Source organism: Salvelinus alpinus, chromosome 25 (genome assembly GCF_045679555.1).
Source record: "Salvelinus alpinus chromosome 25, SLU_Salpinus.1, whole genome shotgun sequence".
Lineage (NCBI taxonomy): Eukaryota > Metazoa > Chordata > Actinopteri > Salmoniformes > Salmonidae > Salvelinus > Salvelinus alpinus.
The window spans coordinates 9,837,694-9,857,865 of NC_092110.1; the positions used below are offsets into that span (position 1 = coordinate 9,837,694).

Below are 20,172 nucleotides of genomic sequence, written 5' to 3' on the forward strand. Positions count from 1 at the left end.
GCCCCCGCCCCCCCCACTTTGTTTTTACACTGCTGCTACTCGCTGTTTATTATCTATGCATAGTCACTTTAACCCTACCTACATGTACAAATGACCTCAACTAACCTGTATCCCCGCACATTGACACGGTACCGGTACCCCCTGCATATAGCCTCGTTATTTTTAGCCTCTATTTCTTTAAATTAATTGTTGGTTAATAAGGGCTTGTAAGTAAGCATCTCATGGTAAGGTCTACATCTGTTGTATTCGGCGCATGTGACAAAAAAAAATAGATTTGAAGAATCTGTTTGTAAAGATCAGTGTAACAATTACATTTCCTGCCTGTAGAAGAATCATTATGTCTACACCAGCCCAAACTACCCCACCTTTTAGCTTCCTTTGTTGGATGTTTTTATAATGACGGCAGTTTACAAGGTAATCACTTAATTATTCAACAATTGACACAGACAAAGAATGGTGCGGTAGAAGGCCAGGCATCAGGTTTCTGAAGAGAGCAGCCAGAGCCCCGGCAACTTAGCATATGAAATAGAGAAACCGCTTAAAAGAACACAAACACATGCTAATTCAGTCATGAAATTAAGTAATGATTCTTCGCCAGGAATTCTTGCTTATGAATCAAAATATAATCTGACTGATGATGATTATTCTGTTCCGTAGACCTTAACATTCTTAACCGGAGGATTCTAAGCAAATCCCTCTTCCATCGACACTTCAGGGGAAGAAGAGGCGGAGGAGGGAGCGGGGGATGAACGAAGGTGTGAATAAAAATACCTCTTCAATATGTAGTCCCAGATATGAATACATACAGACTGAAATGCACGCCAGTCCCATTACCGCGAGATAGAAGGGTGGGTATAATGTCTAAACTCACCTGTTGCTGTTTATGAGTTGACTTGACTTCCTGAAGAGAGCTGTGGCCTTTCCTGGCACTCTTCTGTTTCATCCACTGTGAAGAAGGCCCTTTTTCATCTCTATCACACTTTCTTATCGGGGGACAGTTAATTTTAGGATTAATACAGAGGCTGCCTTCCTCTTTTAAAGGATTTGTACTGGAGCAAGAGACTCTTATCTTAGTCATTACAGGGGAAATATTGGATTCAAGCATTTTAGTATCTGCAAAACATTCAACAGTGTCTATCAGGGTTTCACATGGTAACGGATTAAGATAAGAAGCCTCATTATGGCACTGTAGCTGGCTCTCAGCTATACTTCCAGGAGAAATACCATGTGCTTTTTGGTATTCATTGCATGCAGGCAGAGGTGCTTGGCTCTGACTCTGGGCAGAGGGAGAGGAGGAATAGGAGTCCATTAGTTTGGGACTGTGCCTCCTGGGCCTCTTGGTGATGGCCATGCTGTAGCAGAGAGGAGGTCCCAGGTACACTTCCTCAGTGCAGGCCTCGAACAGTATCTCCTCGTCCCGGATGTCTGGGGTAGTCGACAGTAAGGGGGTGGTGCTTTTGCTGTCTAAGCAGACGCTGACCTCTCCACAGTCTGAGTCGTGGGAGGACAGGGACAGATAGGAGTAAAAGTCTCCCTTGCGGAGGTGAATGGGCCGGTGGGAGTGCTCCAGGACTTTGTCCCTGATCTGGGCTCCAGTCTGTCCAGGTCTCTCTTGGTCTTCCGCCTGGCTCTCCTTGTTCTTCAGAACCACAGAAGCCATGTCAATGATCTCCATCACAAAGTTGTGCACGTTCTCCTGGCTCTTCTGGTCCTTGCGTGGGGGAGGCTGGGGGTGGGGGTGGCTGCAGCAGGGGCGGTCTGAGTTGGGGTCTGGGCCGAGGTTGGAGCCGGCCTCTCGCCTGCTCTGCTGGGTGTGGACATCACTGAGGAAGGAGGAGAAGAGGTTCTCCTGGCTGTTGTTCCCAGAGTGTGGTGGTCTCTGCAGGATGTGGTGTTGGTGGGACCCCCGGCAGTCCTCCAGGGGAGAGAGAGAGGGGGAAGGGTGGCTGGAGCTGTGGCAGGGGATCTCCCCTCGGAGCTGGCCCTCCAGAGATGACTCTTTGGCCTGGAGCTGGGACAGCGTCTCACATGAAGACGGCGTGGTGGACGTGATCATACCCCCTCTTTGGTCCCCCCCTCCATTCATCGATGACTCGTTCACATAGAATTCTTTGAAGGACTCCCCTTTCATGGTGAAGAGGCTCCCCTCCTCTCTCAACAGCTCATCGTCCTCATCCTTCCCTTTGATATGAGAGTTGTCCACGTTCCCGTTCTCCATGTCATCTACAAACTGGCTAATGTAGCTCCTTGTGGCGTTCTTCCTGTTGGTGTCCCCCACGTCCCGCCCTTGGAGACACTCCTTTTTCACGATGCTGTTGGTGTGGGACTCAAGCAGCCTCAGCGCCGAGGGGCTCAGGAAGGAGCGGCGCTCGTTGCCTACAGACGGCCTGCTAGTGTTATCTCTGGAAAGGGTGCCACACTGCAGTTCGTCCCCTAGAGGGTCATCCCCTTGGTTCTTGTCTCTGCCGGAGCCGGACTGGGACTGCTGCTGGGAGCGGGAGGGCTTCTGGATCCAGTTGTGGAACTCGTTCTTCATGTACTCCAGGCCCAGGGCGAAGGAGCCCTCCGTGTACTCCTCCTCAGAGGTAACTGAAGAGTCCTCCTCCTCGTCCTCCTTGATACCCAGCTCCTCCTCAGTCAGGGTCAGCGTGGAACTGGACAGAAGGTCACTGTCGTCCTCGTCATCTGTACAGGCCGAGGTGCACGACACGTTGACCACCATGCTGATGCTGGCGTCCGCCTCGTCGTGACCCCTGTGACCTCCATGATGACCTCCCGGCTGGGCCCGGTGGTTGTGCTTCCTGAAGGAGGCATTGGAGTCCAGCAGACAGCAGCGGTTCCTAAGCACAGCCAGGTCCTCAGAGCCCACTGACGAGTCCTCCGTGCTGCTCAGCTCCGTCAGAGACGCTGCCGAGCTCTCGTTGACTGAGGAGGGGGGACCACCCCGGCCCCCGGAGAGGCGCCCAGCGTGCCCGGGCCCCCCAGATCCATATCCGGCCCCCGGGAGGCGCAGGGAGTTGCTGCTCAGCAGGGTGATGTCAGAGATGCTGCGTGTCATTTTCAGGTCGTGTAGAGGGGTCTGGATGTTCTCCAGGCGTTTGAGGAGCTCTAGAGTCCTGCGGCTCAGTTCCCCTGTGGGCTCCATGGCTCCGATGCCCAGGCCCAGCTCCCTCAGGCTGCCCTGGCTGCCTCCATCTCCCTCTCCCTCTGCCTTGTCCCAGCTCTTACACGGGGCCAGCCAGCTCTCTAGAGACATGGAGCGCTGCAGAGTGTCTTTGCCGGATGGAAATAGCTCCCCCGCTGCATATAGGGACTCCAGGGACGACCCCTGGGACAGATGGGGAATCTCTCCGTCTCTACGGCCATTCCCTCCTGTCACTCTCCTCTCATCGTGAGTCTCATCTTCCTCGGTGTCAGGGCAGAAGCCATGTCCGTTGATCAGGATCTCCACATTAGGCTCTCTCCTGTGTCTCCTCCAGTTCTCCCCTTCTCCACATCCCTCCTCTCCTCCTCCTCTCCTCTTCTTCCCTGCTTTGGATCTACTTTGGTCTCTGTCTATCTCTCTCAGTGCCGTGACAGCCACACAGTTCCCATACAGAGCTACATTGTTGGCCCGCTCCAGGATCCTGTCAATGTCCTCATCACACACCCTGTCCCTCTCTTCGTCCTTTTCCCCAGGAGAGTTGTCTCCTGTGGGCGGTGTGAGGGAGGTGCTGCCCCCTCTCCTGGGGTCTTCCAGACAGATCTCGGAGTTGGCCGTGGTCTCTGTGTCGCCCTCGCTGACTATCCCGCTCTCACTCTCTGATCTGCGGGCGGACTCGCCGCGGCCCCCATGCTTCCCCCCGCCGAGCAGTCCCCCTAGGAGGTCTGGCAAGGACTCCACAGATGAGAAGGAGGAGTCTTTGCTCAGGCTCTTCAGAAGAGGCTGCTTCCTCCCAGCTTTGGCTGGAGAAGAGGTCTTGTGTACAGAGGGGAATTGAGGCTGTCTGTAGAGCTCTACATTATGCAGGTTGTACACCTGATAGACACTGGGACGCTGAGAAGACAGAGGCATCACTCTGGACGATTCGCTCAAGAATATTCCTCGCTGAGTAACATGCAGGCTCGCCTCGGACTTGTCATAGTCTAAACTGGCCCCGGGGGATCCTGGACCTGAATCACAATCAGCGTTTTGTTTGTCATCAAATTCCTGTGGCTCTATGTGCTCCACGATGGTCATGTCCATTTCATCCCACTCCCAGGAGTCCTCTGCTGGGCCGTGGAGGTCCATGAGACCAGCCTCTACAAGGTTCCCCGGGACCTTCAGAGAGACAGAGAGATAAAAGGGAGAAGCTCAAATTAAATGGTTCAAAATGATTGAAATGACAAGGTTCTCTTCTGAAATCAATAAAAAAAGACATCCAGTTTTTTTTAATACTGGATTAATAACTGAAATCAAATGATATCTTCTGAAAAATATTATGCATACAGTACTTTACATTTTAGGTGGGATTCTAAATCACATAATCAGAGTATTTAAAAAGCAATGCATTCCATAGCACAACTCTCAAACAAAGTGCCATTGTCTTGAAATGTGCTTAGACACAGACATTTTGCTAAGGAGGACACAATTATACAAATTGCTTGGCATCTCGTTAATATAAGAGAGAGGGCATATTTATATTAGCCATTTTTATCTCATTAATCTAATAAAGTGGTAAATCTAACGCTTGCTATGTGGCACACCCGGTGTAATGAATTTTTATTAGATTTCTGTTTATTCTCTACTTGCTGATAAGGGAAATCCTAATGACTCTAAGCTGGGATTGCCAATGCAGGATAAAACCTTCAGTTGTGAGAACAATCAATCAGTCTAATCAAATCAAAATAATGATTATCTCTGCGCTAGCTGCCTCAGCTAACCTAGACAACACGACTAAACGCTGCACCAAGCAACTACCTAACTAACTAATCAGGGGTGAGTTTCCACCACGACCATTGTTCGTCCGCCCTCTGCCAGTGTTTACCAAAAACGTGGTACAGTGTCCGCTTTGTTGTTGTCTGTACTGCAGATTACCCCTTTAAGATGATCTTAGTGCTCAGAAGATATCTGAACTAAAGCCGTCACCTGTAGCATTAATGACACACCTTAATAACACACATATAGTATTGAACTAAATGGTCACCAGGAGCACACAAGGAGCACACAAGGAGCACACAAGGAGCACACAAGGAGCACACAAGGAGCACACAAGGAGCACACAAGGAACGCAGGCTAGGCTGTCTTATTGGGCACTTTATGAGCAACTAATAAGACAAGAATCCCCTTACTGACGGGAGAATAATTGCCTTTAAACATGATATTTTTCACACACCTCCGCGCCACATGGAATGGTAACAGAGGAGCGCTCTCAAAATACCCAAGTTGAAAAGCATTCTCATTTTCACACACGCTAGAAAAGGCGAGCCCTGCTAGCCTGCAATGTCTCAGAGTGTGGGGCCGGTGTCTACAGAAGGGACTGTCGTGGCCACAGCCGTTTTATCATTGGGCACAGTATTTCATTTATAAACAAACCCAGCGAATATGTTTTACGTTTCTCCCCTATTCTGAACACATCCTCCCGGTGAAATTGCACTTCAGCCTGCAAGGTCAGATTTCTAGTTGCTTTTGCTATTTGTCTTCTCTTCCTGTTGCACTGGAGTGGTTATAACAGAGTGGACAACCAACCAACCCGAAAACCCTGCCTGCGTTGGGATTTTGTACCAGAGCTGAGGATGGAGCTTCCATCACAGCAGGGATGGGGTCAGGTAGTGATTCATAACGTTACATTTCGGTTTCTATGGGGATTTTCTTTGGGGATAGTTTTCTAAGGGCATTTTTCAATTCACTTTAATTCATGTACTTCAATTCACCTCCCGAATTGACTGGATTAACCACTACCCCGGTCCGCAGTAGCACGTTGCTGTCCTCCAGGAATGCGGACGAGAGGACAGAGAGAGAGACTATGGACTATGTGTGAAGATGTCCATCTAATCTACATGAGAATAGAAGAGGTGGTGGTTGTGGCGGCCATTCTACTGAGTTACAGATTTAACGGCGATTCCATCTGTTCTCCACATTACACAAACAGACTGATGGAAATACCGGTACCTTACAGAGCAACTTCTCATGTACTACTCAAACCACTTTTTAACAAGCCTCTATTTGCAATATTTGGAGCTGAGCCTTGTGCCATTACGCATTCATGAGCAACATGGGGACTGTGTATAGAATAGTCTCACACTGCCAGATATCACACTGTAGAAATGTAGAACGGCTGAGATTGAGCCTATGTAGTGTGTAGAATGTCATCAATGGCTATAGAGTTGCATTGTGAAGCCATGCCTTGAGATCATACAGGTAACTGCCAGAATAAAGGAAACACTTAAGTAAATGAGGGAAGTATATAGAAAGCAGGTGGTTCCACACAGGTGTGAACCACAGGTGTGAGTTAATTAAGCAATTAACATCCCATCATGCTTAGGGTCATGTATAAAAATGTCCAGCTGCCCATTCTTTTGGCTACCATGGCTAGAAGAAGAGATCTCAGTGTCTTTGAAAGAGGGGTCTCATGGGAGCATAGGGGACTTTAAAAAGGTGTGTGTGTGTGTTTCTCAGTCACCAGATCTCAACTCAATTGAACACTTATGGAAGATTCTGGAGCAGTGCCTGAGACGGCATTTTCCATCACCATCAACAAAATACCAAATGATGGAATATCTCGTGGAAGAATGGCGCACTTAACACATTAACATCAGTCAATGATTATTTGGCGACACCACCTGCTGATGGAGTGAGTTCAATGCTGGGTTCAGTCAGATGGGAAGGGACCATCTCCAACCAGCCACCCTTCCCCCTCCTTTCATATATCCAAGGCTGCGTACCAAAAGTAAGCATTTCACGATAAGGTCTACACTTGTTGTATTCAGCGCGTGTGACGAATAAAGTTTGATTTGACTTGGAAACGGCACCCTATTCCTATGGGCCCTGGTCAAAAGTAGCTCACTATAGGAAAAGAGTGCCATTTGGTACGTAGCCCATATATCCAAATGTACCACAGACACTTTCCCTGCCGTATACATCACTATTATTACCAGGCACTGCATTATCTTCTATTTCTCTGGCCTAAATAACTTAATCCTGGACAGCTCACTTTGAGAGGAATAATACAATTCATAAATAGGTCATTCTAGAGTTGGGGCTTCTTTAGAGGGTATAAACTGAACTTTTATGACTGAAACGGAAGGTATAGTATATAAATGTACATTTGAGTCATTTAGCAAACACTCTTATCCAGAGCAACTTACAGGAGCAATTAGGGTTAAGTGCCTTGCTCAAGGGCACATCAGCAGATTTTTCCCCTAGTCAGCTCGGGGATTCGAACCAGCGAACATTCGGTTACTGGCCCAACGCTCTTAACCGCTAGGGTCACCTGCCGCCCTGTGTACAAAGTATATCCATGTGACCAGCTGTATCTAAGTGGTCAATTCTGCAATTAAGTGAGAAAAGCAGCAGACACCCAAGGTCCCTTGAGGACTGGAGTCCCCCATCCCTGGACTAGGTATCGTTACAGTCAGACTTGCATGAACCGAGTAGTGCCATCCAGGCTGGGCTGAGGTCTCATCTGCTCTGAGAGGTACCTTATATATCGTATAAACTCTATATTGCTTATACCATTGAGGTCCCCTATTGTGTCAGGTCAGTATCTTAACAGTATTTGAACCAAGTGGTGCCATGCAAGGCATGTCTGAGGTCTCACCTGATCTGTCCCCAGGGCCCTCCGGAGGCGTGTCTGCCACTGCAGCACCTGCATGACGATGGCCTCCCAGCGGCGCTCCAGGTTGACGGTGAGCAGCTGAAGCTGCAGGGCCTGTTGGTCTGAGTCTGAACCACTCTGCTGCTCCTGCAGCCGCTGGCACAACCTCAGTACAGAGGACACGCCCTTACGCCTTCCACGTACCTCCAGACACAGAGACTAGAGAGGGGGGGGGGGCCAGAGAGAGGGGCATGGAGAGGGAGAGAGAGAGAGGAGGGAGCGAGAGGAGGAGAGGGGTGAGGCGGAGAGGGAGAGAGGGAGGAGAGTGAGAGAGGAGGAGAGGGGCGAGGCGGAGAGGGAGAGAGGGAGCGAGAGAGAAAAAGAGAAAGTGAGAAAGTCAACATAAAAATGTAAAAAGTTCGGAATACTCCTTTAGAGCACATTTCATAGTGTACAGTAGGTTTTAAGAGGACTAGTTACAGTAGCCTTTGTAACCATATTAATTGGCACCATGGTGGGGAGTGGGGGACTCAGGAGAAGAAGTCATGAATACCAGCATGTGTGTACGAGTCTTTATAGTTCAAAGAGTTAGACGAAGCTGTCAAACCATTAACCGCCAAAAACCTGCTAATGAACTTAATTGAATATGGCTATCGTATATTTTTCCTCTCTGTAAAGCCTACAAATGTGTGATTTTTTAAAATTAGCATTTTATTATTCTCTTTAAAGCCGTGCTTCTTTTCCCTACTGCTCCTACTACTGCTGCTGTTTTGCTTAAATGTGGCTTAATGCAACCCAGACCCCGCAGTGTCTCAAATGGTACCCTATTCCCTATATAGTGCACTACTTTTGACCAGAGCCCCTGGTCAAAAGTAGTGCATTGTTTAGGGAATAGGGTACCATTTGAGATACAGTCCCAGCCTCTCCTTTTCCCTCCACAGCCACACTTCAGGGGCGACCAGGGACTACCCTCACTACACCCCTGACTACCCCCCTACGCCACTGATGAGGTCTCCACAACAATATGCCCTGTCAGGATTGCATGTAAATCAGGCTCCTACCCCCTTTTATGTCTGCCATAAAGAGGAGAAATATTCAACATTAAAAGGGCAAAGCCCCCACTGTAGGCTGCTTTTACTTCAATACGCTAGCTGCTGCAGCGTGTGGTGGTATGATGTCCCATGTAATGGAACCGCAACAACTACAACACATACTAACACCTTCTTAAACAGTGAAACACCAGTGTGTGTGTGTGTGTGTGTGTGTGTGTGGCCCAGGCCAAGACCCCCTTTTTAAATATGCAGCGATGGCATAGTGACTAGAGAACCAATGCTCCTTCCTGTCTGTGTGCAAAAGGACAAAAACATTGGAAGAACAATTTATGTAAATCCCGCTTGCTCTGCAAAGCATTCCCTTACATTTTCTTTACATTTTCCAATAAATATTAAACACTATTACATTTAAATTGGATTTTTCTCAGCAGTTTCCACCCCGTTTTAGCATATATTTACAGCCCTCCCTGGTCTTTTTAAACAGGTAATGTGATTGCAAAATGCAATGGCTGTGTTCTGAGAGGAAGGGGGATGGTTGTTGTCAGTGATAAAGTTACCCTGTACAATAGCCATGGGTTTAGAGAGTCAGTAGCCCCTCAACAACTGACAGATTACGGAAAAATACACACATGGACTACATCCCAAATGCCACCCTATTCCCTATACAGTGCTCTACTTTTGACCAGGGCGCATGTTGCCATTTGAAATACAGCCATATTGTAGATACACACTCAGACACACTACGGGCTCATTGCAATGGGAACCAGTAGATCCTGAAGTTGCTTATTTCTCTCTCAAACTGGTTCTTATGTACCTACAGGTAAGTCAAGGCAAGCAAATGCATCTCATATTAATATCAGCTACAGTACTACGCCACACTATTAGATTAGAAAGCTACAACTATGGCCAATAGCATCATGCTAAATGGGCACTGGAATATCAAGCTTTTTACATTTTCAAACACCCTCCTCACAACTCTTTCGGCCTCATTCTTTCTGCATTGCTGCGTTTCATAAACTGATTTCCCCTCCTGATTGAGTCCTAGCCTTATTGACATAGAGGCTAGGGGTATCTGCCAATATTTGCTAAAAAGCTTTTCCAAATGCATGGAGCAGTGAAGTGGGCTGTCTGCATTCCCCCTGTATGCAGACAGAGAACCATACAATGAGTCCGTTTCAAGCCGAGCGTTGGGAAGGGCTACCAGTCAGTGCTGCTAAAAAACTGGCCTCTCTCCAAGACGCTCTATTGTCCTTATCCAGATATCACAAAGCCCAACCAAAAAACACAACAAAAACCAAAACGGCCATCTCTCAAATGAACTGGTCTGTCAAGCCCACCTATCAGATGGTTTTTAATAAAGGAATCTTAAGATCAGCTGTCTGGTAATATGCGGCCCCGGTCAAGCTGGAAACACAATCTAGAGGCTGTTAGAGATGACTATTAGAGATGGCTATTCAGAGCTCATCACATCCTCCTCAGGAGTCAGGACTCTTTCACAGGGCATGATCCATCTTGTGTACTGTATTCATCTGTAGTAGGTTGCAGACCCAGTCCTATTAGAGCAGGTACAGTAATCACGGCACAGGCAAATGCGGACCTCCCAAGTACGCATCTCTGTCTCTCAATGCATCCTCTTCACATAAAAGCAGGTCTACAGTAGAGGTGTAGGATCTTAATTTGATCATTCAACATGGGATTGGTTGCTTAATTTAAACAGAGATTAAGCCTAGTCCTGGACTAAAAAACTATTTCAATTGAGAATCTCCATTGAGAATGCTGTTTAGTCCTGGACTAGGCTTAATCTGGAACTGGGAAACCTGCCCTAAAAGAGTTTTAAAAACAGTGGTATAATGCATACTGAAAACTTGTGAGAACTTGACTATCTGTGATATTAAAACCATACTGTCTATGCAACAACTATCATGAATCAAGGTAAGACCCAAGTGCAGACTGTGTGAAGTTAACAATGTTTATTGTAACCACAGGGGCAGGCAAACGACAGGTCAAGGCAGGCAGGGGTCCATAATCCAGAGTAGAGGCCAAGGTACAGGACAGCAGGCAGGCTCAGGTGGGTAATCCAGAGGTGGAGCAAAGGTACAGGACAGCAGACAGGCTCAGGGACAGGGAAAGTGGTCAGGTACAGGGGTGAGGACCAGGAGCAGAGACAAAACGCTGGTTGACTTGAACAAACAAGACGAACTGGCACAGACAGACAGAAAACACAGGTATAAATACCCAGGGGATAAGTGGGGAAGATGGGCGACACCTGGAGGGGGTGGAGACAAGTACAAGGACAGGTGAAACAGATCAGGGAGTGACAACTACAGGTGTATGATCTTAATTTGATCACTTTTGTTGCGGAGAATTTTCCTGCATGCCAGGAAATGCAGATGAGCTTCATGATTGACATAAATTTACTGAAAACCCACACTAACACACGGATAAATTAACAGCATTGCATATTTCATGTAGGATCATTTTGGCCAGCTAATAGCCTAACCACAGATCAAGCAACATTATGGACTAAACGTTCAAATCCTGTTGCAGCAGGATTATCTTGCTGCGAATTAAGATCCTACAACTGGTACCTTCAAGGACGAGATTTTGATTACATTTCCCCTAATAAAATCCACTATAATTTTCAGAGAGAAGTACTACTCCATGATATGACATTATAAAAAATAAAAAGAGACCTCAAAATAACCCCTTCTACAGCCAGTGGTTCAATAAGACTAGGGGAGAAATTGTGGTCAGAGTGTATGTCGCAAAATGTTGTTTGCTGTTCTCTAAAAGAACATATCGACAGCTCTCCTTCTATCCTTTATATCCTCAGTCTGTCCATTTTTAATACATGTGGACAAGATGGCGATGACAAGGACAAACGAGACGCCCTCCAGTTGAAAGGAACAGAAACAGGGATTTAACTCTGACAGTGACCCAGTGGATATTCAATCAATTACCATTAATTAGAAATCTCTGATTAATTCTATTTGTTGATTAAGTCAATTAAAACCACAAGCACTTGTTATCTCAAATGAGTGTAATGAATTCTTGTTCCCACACACATATTCCCATAGTTTAGACTCACTGCCTCCAGCTCAATCCTTTCTGTCACTTACTGCCAGCGTCTCTCTCTGTCTCTGTCTCTCTCTCTCTCTCATACAACACTAGGAAGACACCTGAGTGTCTGACAGGGAATTAGCTTGGGTAATAGACTGATTGACAAATAGTTAGGGGGTTGTATAACAAGATACATCTAAGCCAACAGGAACCTGTGTACCCTCAGGCCTGGAGGGAAGCTAAAGTCATTCCGCTGCCCAATAATAGCAAAGCACCCTTTACTGGCTCAAACAGCCGACCAATCAGCCTGCTACCAACCCTTAGTAAACTTTTGGAAAAAATGGTGTTTGACCAGATACAATGCTATTTCACAGTAGACAAATTACAACAGACTTTCAACACGCTTATAAGGAAGGGTACTCAACATATACGGCAAATGACTGCTACTGAAAAAACAGATGTGTTATGGCTTTACATCCTCTGCTATATCATGTATCAAAAGTTACCTGTCTAACAGAACACAGAGGGTGTTCTTTAATGGAAGCCTCTCCAACGTAATCAAGGTGGAGTTGGGCATTCCCCAGGGCAGCTGGCTAAACCTCAACTCAATCTTGCAATGAATCTTGCAATGTGGAAATTGAGCAAATTGAGGAGACTAAACTGTTTGCCGTAACCCTGGATTGTAAAATGTAATGGTCAAAACATATTGACACAACGGTAGCTAAGATGGGGAGAGGTCTGTTTGTAATGAAGAGCTGCTCTGCTTTCTTCACATTGCTATCAACAAAACAAGTCCTACAGGCCCTAGTTTTATTGCACCTGGACTACTGCCCAGTCATATGGTCAAGGGCCACAAAGAGAGACATAGGCAATAAAGCAGCACGGCTGGCCCTTAAATGTACTCTGAGAGCTAACATCAATGACATGCATGTCAACCTCTCCTGGATCAAAGTAGAGGAGAGATTGACTGTATCACTACTTGTCTTTGTGAGAGGTATTGACATGCTGAATGCACTGAGCTGTCTGTTCAAACGACTAGCACACAGCTCAGACAACCATGCAAAACCCACAAGACATGCCACCAGGGGTCTCTTCAGAGTCCCAATGTCCAGAACATAACTTTGGACAACGCATGGTATTACACAGAGCCATGACTACATGGAACTCTATTCCACATCAAGTAACTCAAGGAAGCAATAAAATCAAGATAAAAAACAGACTACATCTTATGGAACAACGCAGACTGTGAAGAGACACACACGCTAACACACACACTTTCTACACACACATACTGTACATTGTAATGTTGTAATATTGTTACATTGTGGTATTATACAGTTTATATTGTTGATATGTAGTGGTAGATTAGTGGTGTAATAATGTGTTGTATTATCTACTGTTTCATTGAAACAATTTTGTGATGTCACTGCCTTAATCGTAATTAGACCCCAGGAAGAGTATCTGCTGCATAATGGGGATCCGTAATAAATACAAAGATTACAGTCGTTTTAAAATCCTAACTAACTGCCCCCCTGTTGATTCCAATCTAAATGTTCAGACGTACATTGTTGGCTAAAAGCTACAATAATACATCATTGGAATGTGCATTGTATTTATAAGTGTGGAAGTTTGGACAAATGGCGCCTGAAGAAATGGCAGCAGTGTTTTTTTTCACGTTATTTGTAAGTTATTTTGTACATAATGTTTCTGCCATCGTAACTTATGGCAAAAAAGAGCGTCTGGATATCAGGACAGCAATCACTCACCTTGGATTAGACAAAGATTCTTTCTTCAACAAGCAGGACGCACAGGATGTACTTTAGACACCCGACAAGGCCAATATCCCTGTCATTGGCAGGAGAAAGAGACGCAGGTATAGAGAACACAGGGCGGGGTGCCTCGTAAGGATCCACCAACGGCGAATGGGAAATAGGCCTTTACCATTAATGTTACTTGCCAAAGTACAATCATTGGACAATAAATTAGACGAGGTACCATCACGAATATCCTACCAGCGGGACATCAAAAACTGTAATATCTTATGTTTCACCGAATCGTGCCTGAATGATGAGATTGATAACATTCATCTGGCAGGATATATGCTGCACCGGCTAGATAGAACAGCAAACTCCAGTAAGACGAGGGGGGGGGGGGGGTTATTTGTAAACAACAGGTGGTGCACGAAATCTAAGGAAGTCTCTAGATTTTGCTTGCCTGAAGTAGAGTATCTCATGATAAGCTGTAAACCACACTATTTGCCAAGAGAGTTTTCAGCTATACTTTTCGTGGCTGTTTATTTACCACCACAGATGGATGTTGGCACTAAGACCGCACTCAGTCAGCTGTATAAGGAAATAAGAAAACATGAAAATGCCCACACAGAGGCGTCACTCCTAGTGGGCGGGGACTTTAATGCAGGAAAACTGAAATCAGTTTTACCTAATTTCTATCAGCATTAGTTAAACGTGCAGTTAAACGTGCAACCAGAGGAAAAAAAACTATAGACCACCTTTACACCACACACATAGACGCATACAAAGCTCTCCCTCGCCCCCCATTTGGCAAATCTGACCATAATTCCATCCTCCTGATTCCTGCTTACAAGCAAAAACTAAAGCAGGAAGCACCAGTGACTCAGTCAATAAAGAAGTGGTCAGATGACGCAGATGCTAAGCTACATGACTGTTTTGCTAGCACAGACTGGAATATGTTCCGGGATTCCTCCGATGGCATTGAGGAGTACACCACATCAGTCACTGGCTTCATCAATAAGTGCATCAATGACGTCGTCCCCACAGTGACTGTTAGTACATACCCCAACCAGAAACCATGGACTACAGGCAACATCTGCACTGAGCTAAAGGGTAGAGCTGCCGCCTTCAAGGAGCGGGACTCTAACCCAGACGCTTATAAGAAATCCCGCTATGCCCTCAGACGAACCATTAAACAGGCAAAGCATCAATACAGGTCTAAGATCGAATCGTACTACACCGGCTCCGATGCTCGTCGGCTGTGGCAGGGCCTGCAAAATATTACAGACTACAAAGGGAAGCACAGCCACGAGCTAAATCACTTCTATGATTGCTTCGAGGCAAGCAACACTGAGGCATGCATGAGAGCATCAGCTGTTCCGGATGACTGTGTGATCACACTCTCCATAGCCAACATGAGTAAGACCTTTAAACAGGTGAACATTCAAGGCCGCTGAGCCAGACGGATTACTAGGACGGGTGCTCTGGGCATGTGCTGACCAACTGGCAAGTGTCTTCACTGACATTTTCAACATGTCCCTGATTGAGTCTGTAATATCAACACGTTTCAAGCAGACCACCATAGTCACTGTGCCCATGAACACTAAGGTAACCTGCCTAAATGACTACAGACCTGTAGCACTCATGTCCGTAGCCATGAAGTGCTTTGAAAGGCTGGTCATGGCTCACATTAACACCATCATCACAGAAACCCTAGACCCACTCCAATTTGCACACCGCTCAAACAGATCCACAGATGATGCAATCTCTATTGCACCCCACACTGCCCTTTCCCACCTGGACAAAAGAAACTACGTGAGAATGCTATTCATTGACTACAGCTCAGCGTTCAACACCATAGTGCCCTCAAAGCTCATCACTAAGCTAAGGATCCTGGGACTAAACACCTCCCTCTGCAACTGGATCCTGGACTTCCTGACGGGCCGCCCCAAGGTGGTAAGGGTAGGTAACAACACATCTGCCATGTTGATCCTCAACACTGGAGCCCCTCAGGGGTGCGTGCTCAGTCCCCTCCTGTACTCCCTGTTCACCCACAACTGCATGGCCAGGCACGACTCCAACACCATCATTAAGTTTGCAGACGACACAACAGTGGTAGGCCTGATCACTGACAACGACGAGACAGCCTATAGGGAAGAGGTCAGAAACCTGTCTGGGCGGTGCCAGAATAACAACCTATCCCTCAACGTAAACAAGACAAAGGAAATGATTGTGGACTACAGGAAAAGGAGGACCGGGCACGCCCCCATTCTCATAGACGGGGCTGTAGTGGAGCAGGTTGAGAGCTTCAAGTTCCTTGGTGCCCACATCACCAACAAACTAGAATGGTCCAAACACACCAAGACAGTCGTGAAGAGTGCATGACAAAGCCTATTACCCCTCAGGAAACGAAAAAGATTTGACATGGGTCCTCAGATCCTCAAAAAGTTCTACAGCTGCAACATCGAAAGCATCCTGTTGCATCACTGTCTGGTATGGAAACTGCTCAGCTTCCGACCACAAGCCACTACAGAGGGTAGTGCGTACGGCCCAGTACATCACTAGGGCCAAGCTTCGTGCCATCCAGAACCTCTATATCAGGCGGTGTCAGAGGAAGGCCCTAAAAATTGTCAAAGACTCCAGCCACCCCAGTCATAGACTGTTCTCTCTGCTACCGCATGGCAAGCGGTACCGGAGCACCAAGTCTAAGACCAAAAGGCTTCTCAACAGCTTTTACACCCAAGCCATGAGAATCCAGAATAGCTAATCAAATGGCTACCCGGACTATGCATTGTGTCACTTTAACTAATGCTACACGTACATATTACCTCAAATAGTCCGACTAACCGGTGCACCCACACATTGACTCTGTACCGGTACCATCTGTATATAGCCTCGCTACTGTTATTTTTTACAGTTTTTTTTATTTCTTTACTTATCTATTGTTTACCTAATACCTATTTTCTACTTAAAAACTGCACTGTTGGTTAAGGGCTTGTAAGTAAGCATTTCACTGTAAGGTCTACTACACCTGTTGTATTCGGCGCACGTGACAAATAAACTTTGATTTGATTTCTTATGACAACAAGTACTATTTTATATTGACATGGAATCTCAAGTAAGCATAATGGCATAGCCACTATATCATCCAAATACCCTTGTTGTTAGTGTGGTTGAAGATGGTGTAGGAAGGCAAGACTTTGTGCTTAAGGTGAATTGAAGATGCCTCAATGCAAGTAAACCAAACAGGACTGACCAGCAAGCCAAAACACAGTAGTTTAGTGCACAACATCCCAGCATCCAGCCTTTCCTTCGCCTGTCAACATACATAGAGCAGCATTAATGAGAAACCAGTAGACGACATCTTCATAATGTAGCCATACTATAACCCCAGTTTAATTGAATTAAAAGGCTTTTAAGATATGGTATACCAGACTTCCCAGAGGGGGACTAAAATTAGGCTCTTTGTGTTCGGACTGCTCTGGGGGGCCAGACAGTTCAATTTAGTCACAGCTTCCATTTAATAATACCTTTCTCCCACCACTGTCTCTCAACCATATTGCTTCTTTTTGAAGGTTAAACATTGCCTATCAGTTAGAAAACATTCCCACAGATTACATGCCAAGCTTTGGCATTAAGGGATGAGTATTTTGCCCACAAACCAAACATCCTCCCTCATAATCTGTTGTAATACGAAATGTTTTAAAGAAGGATTAGATTGATAATATGTCACCGAGGAAGACGTAGAGTGTTCTATTTCACAATTATCTCCTCCTGTTCACATTGAATTGCTCCCTCCTACCATCTCAAGCAAAGAGAGCTAATTCGTTTTAATCTCCCCCCGTAAGAAGCCCCAATTTTCATTGAGGTCAAACTTTGGCTCGTGCAGCAAGAATCAAACCATCCCATTTATTAATTCTCACCAGAACCTCATTTCTATTTTTAGTCTTTTTCTACTAGAGAAATGGATTACCGACTTGTTCCAAGTGGAGTTTCTTTCTCTGTTTGACAGACTGCAGTGACCTCCCCCTATCTCCTCCACACTCTGAGAGCAGTGAGATGCCACCATAGATTTAGAGATACCAGCTCTAACGTCAGTTTCTACCTTGTTTTTTATTTTTTTATCTAGAAGCCAACGTGGGGCCGGGATCTCACCTGGGGGGTCAGGCCCAATCTCTTCTCATCTCTCTGCCTGGTCTGGGTCCATCTACACCCTTCAACCCCCTCTCTCTGACTGACCTCCTCCCTACAGCACAGCCCCCACTCTGAGCCGCTAGGTTAGTCTAGACTACTGTGGCCGGCGTCCCGCTAATAAAATATGACAGCCCAGATATAATATCAATAGTTTCTCCATGATTAGGAATAAAGAACTCCTGTTCTTTGCCAAGTGCTAACCACATTAGAGGGGCTGTCTGATTGCGTAGCTTCACATGTGAGAGAAGAGCCAAACGCAGCGTTAGATTCTCATCAGGTCTTAATGGGGAGCAGACAGGTGACGGCGCTGGAACGACACACTCATTACTGGACACGCACACCGGACGGACCCACCCAGCGTTTTTAGTTTTGAACATACCTCTGGTGTCTGACCAGTTTGAATAGCCCCTATTACATTGACAGTCTCTCACAAATACCCTAATTGATAGCATTAGTATCATGTTGAGGTTATTTGTTTGCTTTCTCCCATTAGTGGGGATGAATGGGTGTTATTCATAAGGTGTTAGCTACGTCCTCTTCAACATCCTCACAGATTTATCTTTCTTTTTATGGAGGAGGGTATAAAGTGGGATCCACTGCTAGTTGAATGTGTTTAAGCGTTTTGGTTGGGTGCGTTAGTTTTTAAGTGTGGCGGTAATCCTGTTGTGAAGATTAGATGGGAGATGGTTAATGCTTTGTGATGCACCCAGAAGAAAGTCTCCTAGAGGGTAATTAGGTAAAGATCCCAAATGGAGTATTTTGGACATCACTGCATCAGACATGGGGACCAGTTCACGTGTTGTTCGGGTTGACATTTGCCATATTCCAACCGACTATTGCTCTAGAACCATTAGAATGATTTTCAGGTTCAAATTGTACCATAATATTGTTTTTGATTTTCTGTGTTTGGAAAAACAAATAAGTATAATCACACAAAAAATCATGATTTTGATATACAGTGCATTCGGAAAGTATTCAGGCCACTTGACTTTTTCCACATTTTGTTACGTTACAGTCTTATTCTAAAATGTATTAAATAGCTTTTTTTTCTCATCAATCTACACACAATACCCCATAATGACAAAGCAAAAACAAGTTTTTAGAAAAATGTGCAAATGTATTAATAAAAAAAAAAATGAAATATCACATTTACATAAGTACTCAGACCCTTTACTCAGTACTTTGTTGAAACACGTTTGGAAGCGATTACAGCCTCGAGTCTTCTTGGGTATGATGCTACAAGCTTGGCACATCTGTATTTGGGGAGTTTCTCCCATTTTTCTCTGCAGATCCTCTCAAGTTCTGTCAGGTTGGATGGGGAGCGTTGCTGCACAGCTATTTTTAGGTCTCTCCAGAGATGTTAGATCGGGTTCAAGTCCGGGCTCTGGCTGGGCCACTCAAGGACATTCAGAGACTTGTCCCGAAGCCACTCCTGCATTGTCTTGGCTGTGCGCATAGGGTCATTGTTCTGTTGGAAGGTGAACTTTCGCCACAAACTGTGGTTCTGAGCGCTCTGGAGCAGGTTTTCATTAAGGATCTCTCTGTATTTTGCTCCGTTCATCTTTCCCTTGATCCTGACTAGTCTCCTAGTTCCTGCCGCTGAAAGCATCCCCACAGCATGATGCTGCCACCACTATGCTTCACTGTAGGGATGGTGCCAGGTTTCCTCCAGACTTGGCATTCAGGCCAAAGAGTTCAATCTTGGTTTCATCAGACCAGAGAATCTTGTTTCTCATGGTCTGATTGTTCTTTAAGTGCCTTTTGGCAAACTCCAAGCAGGCTATCAGGTGCCTTTTACTGAGGAGTGGCTTCCGTCTGGCCACTCTACCATAAAGGCCTGATTGGTAGAGAGCTGCAGAGATGGCTGTCCTTCTGGAAGGTTCTCCCATCTCAACAGAGGAACTCTGGAGCTCTTTCAGAGTGACCATCGGGTTCTGGGTCACCTCCCTGGCCAAGGCCCTTCTCCCTCGATTGCTCAGTTTGCCAGCTCTAGGAAGAGTCTTGGGGGTTCCAAATGTCTTCCATTTAAGAATGATGGAGGCCACTGTGTTTTTGGGGACCTTCAATCCTGCAGAAATGTTTTGGTACCCTTCCCCAGATCTGTTCCTCGACACAATCTTCTTTCGGAGCTCTACAGACAATTCCTTCGACCTCATGGCTTGGTTTTTGCTCTGACATGCACTGTCAGGACCTTACATAGACAGGTGTGTGCCTTTCCATATCATGCCCAATCAATTGAATTTGGACTCCAATCAAGTTGTAGATACAATCTCAAGGATGATCAATCAAAACCGGATGCTCCTGAGTTCAATTTCGAGTCTCGTAGCAAAGTGTTTGAAT

At 46.0% G+C, this 20,172-nt stretch overlaps 1 protein-coding gene across 3 annotated transcripts in view; it reads right to left on the bottom strand.

Moving 5' to 3' along the window:
* LOC139553310 (A-kinase anchor protein 6-like) overlaps window positions 1-20,172 on the bottom strand; it is a 189,133-nt gene that overhangs the window by 12,123 nt on the left and 156,838 nt on the right. For all 3 annotated transcript variants that reach the window (XM_071365507.1, XM_071365506.1, XM_071365508.1), the window contains exons 12-13: window positions 7,779-7,994; window positions 872-4,300 (exon numbers count right to left, since the gene is read on the bottom strand). In XM_071365507.1, the coding sequence (XP_071221608.1) occupies window positions 872-4,300; window positions 7,779-7,994 (3,645 nt within the window). The remainder of the gene's footprint in view (window positions 1-871; window positions 4,301-7,778; window positions 7,995-20,172) is intronic.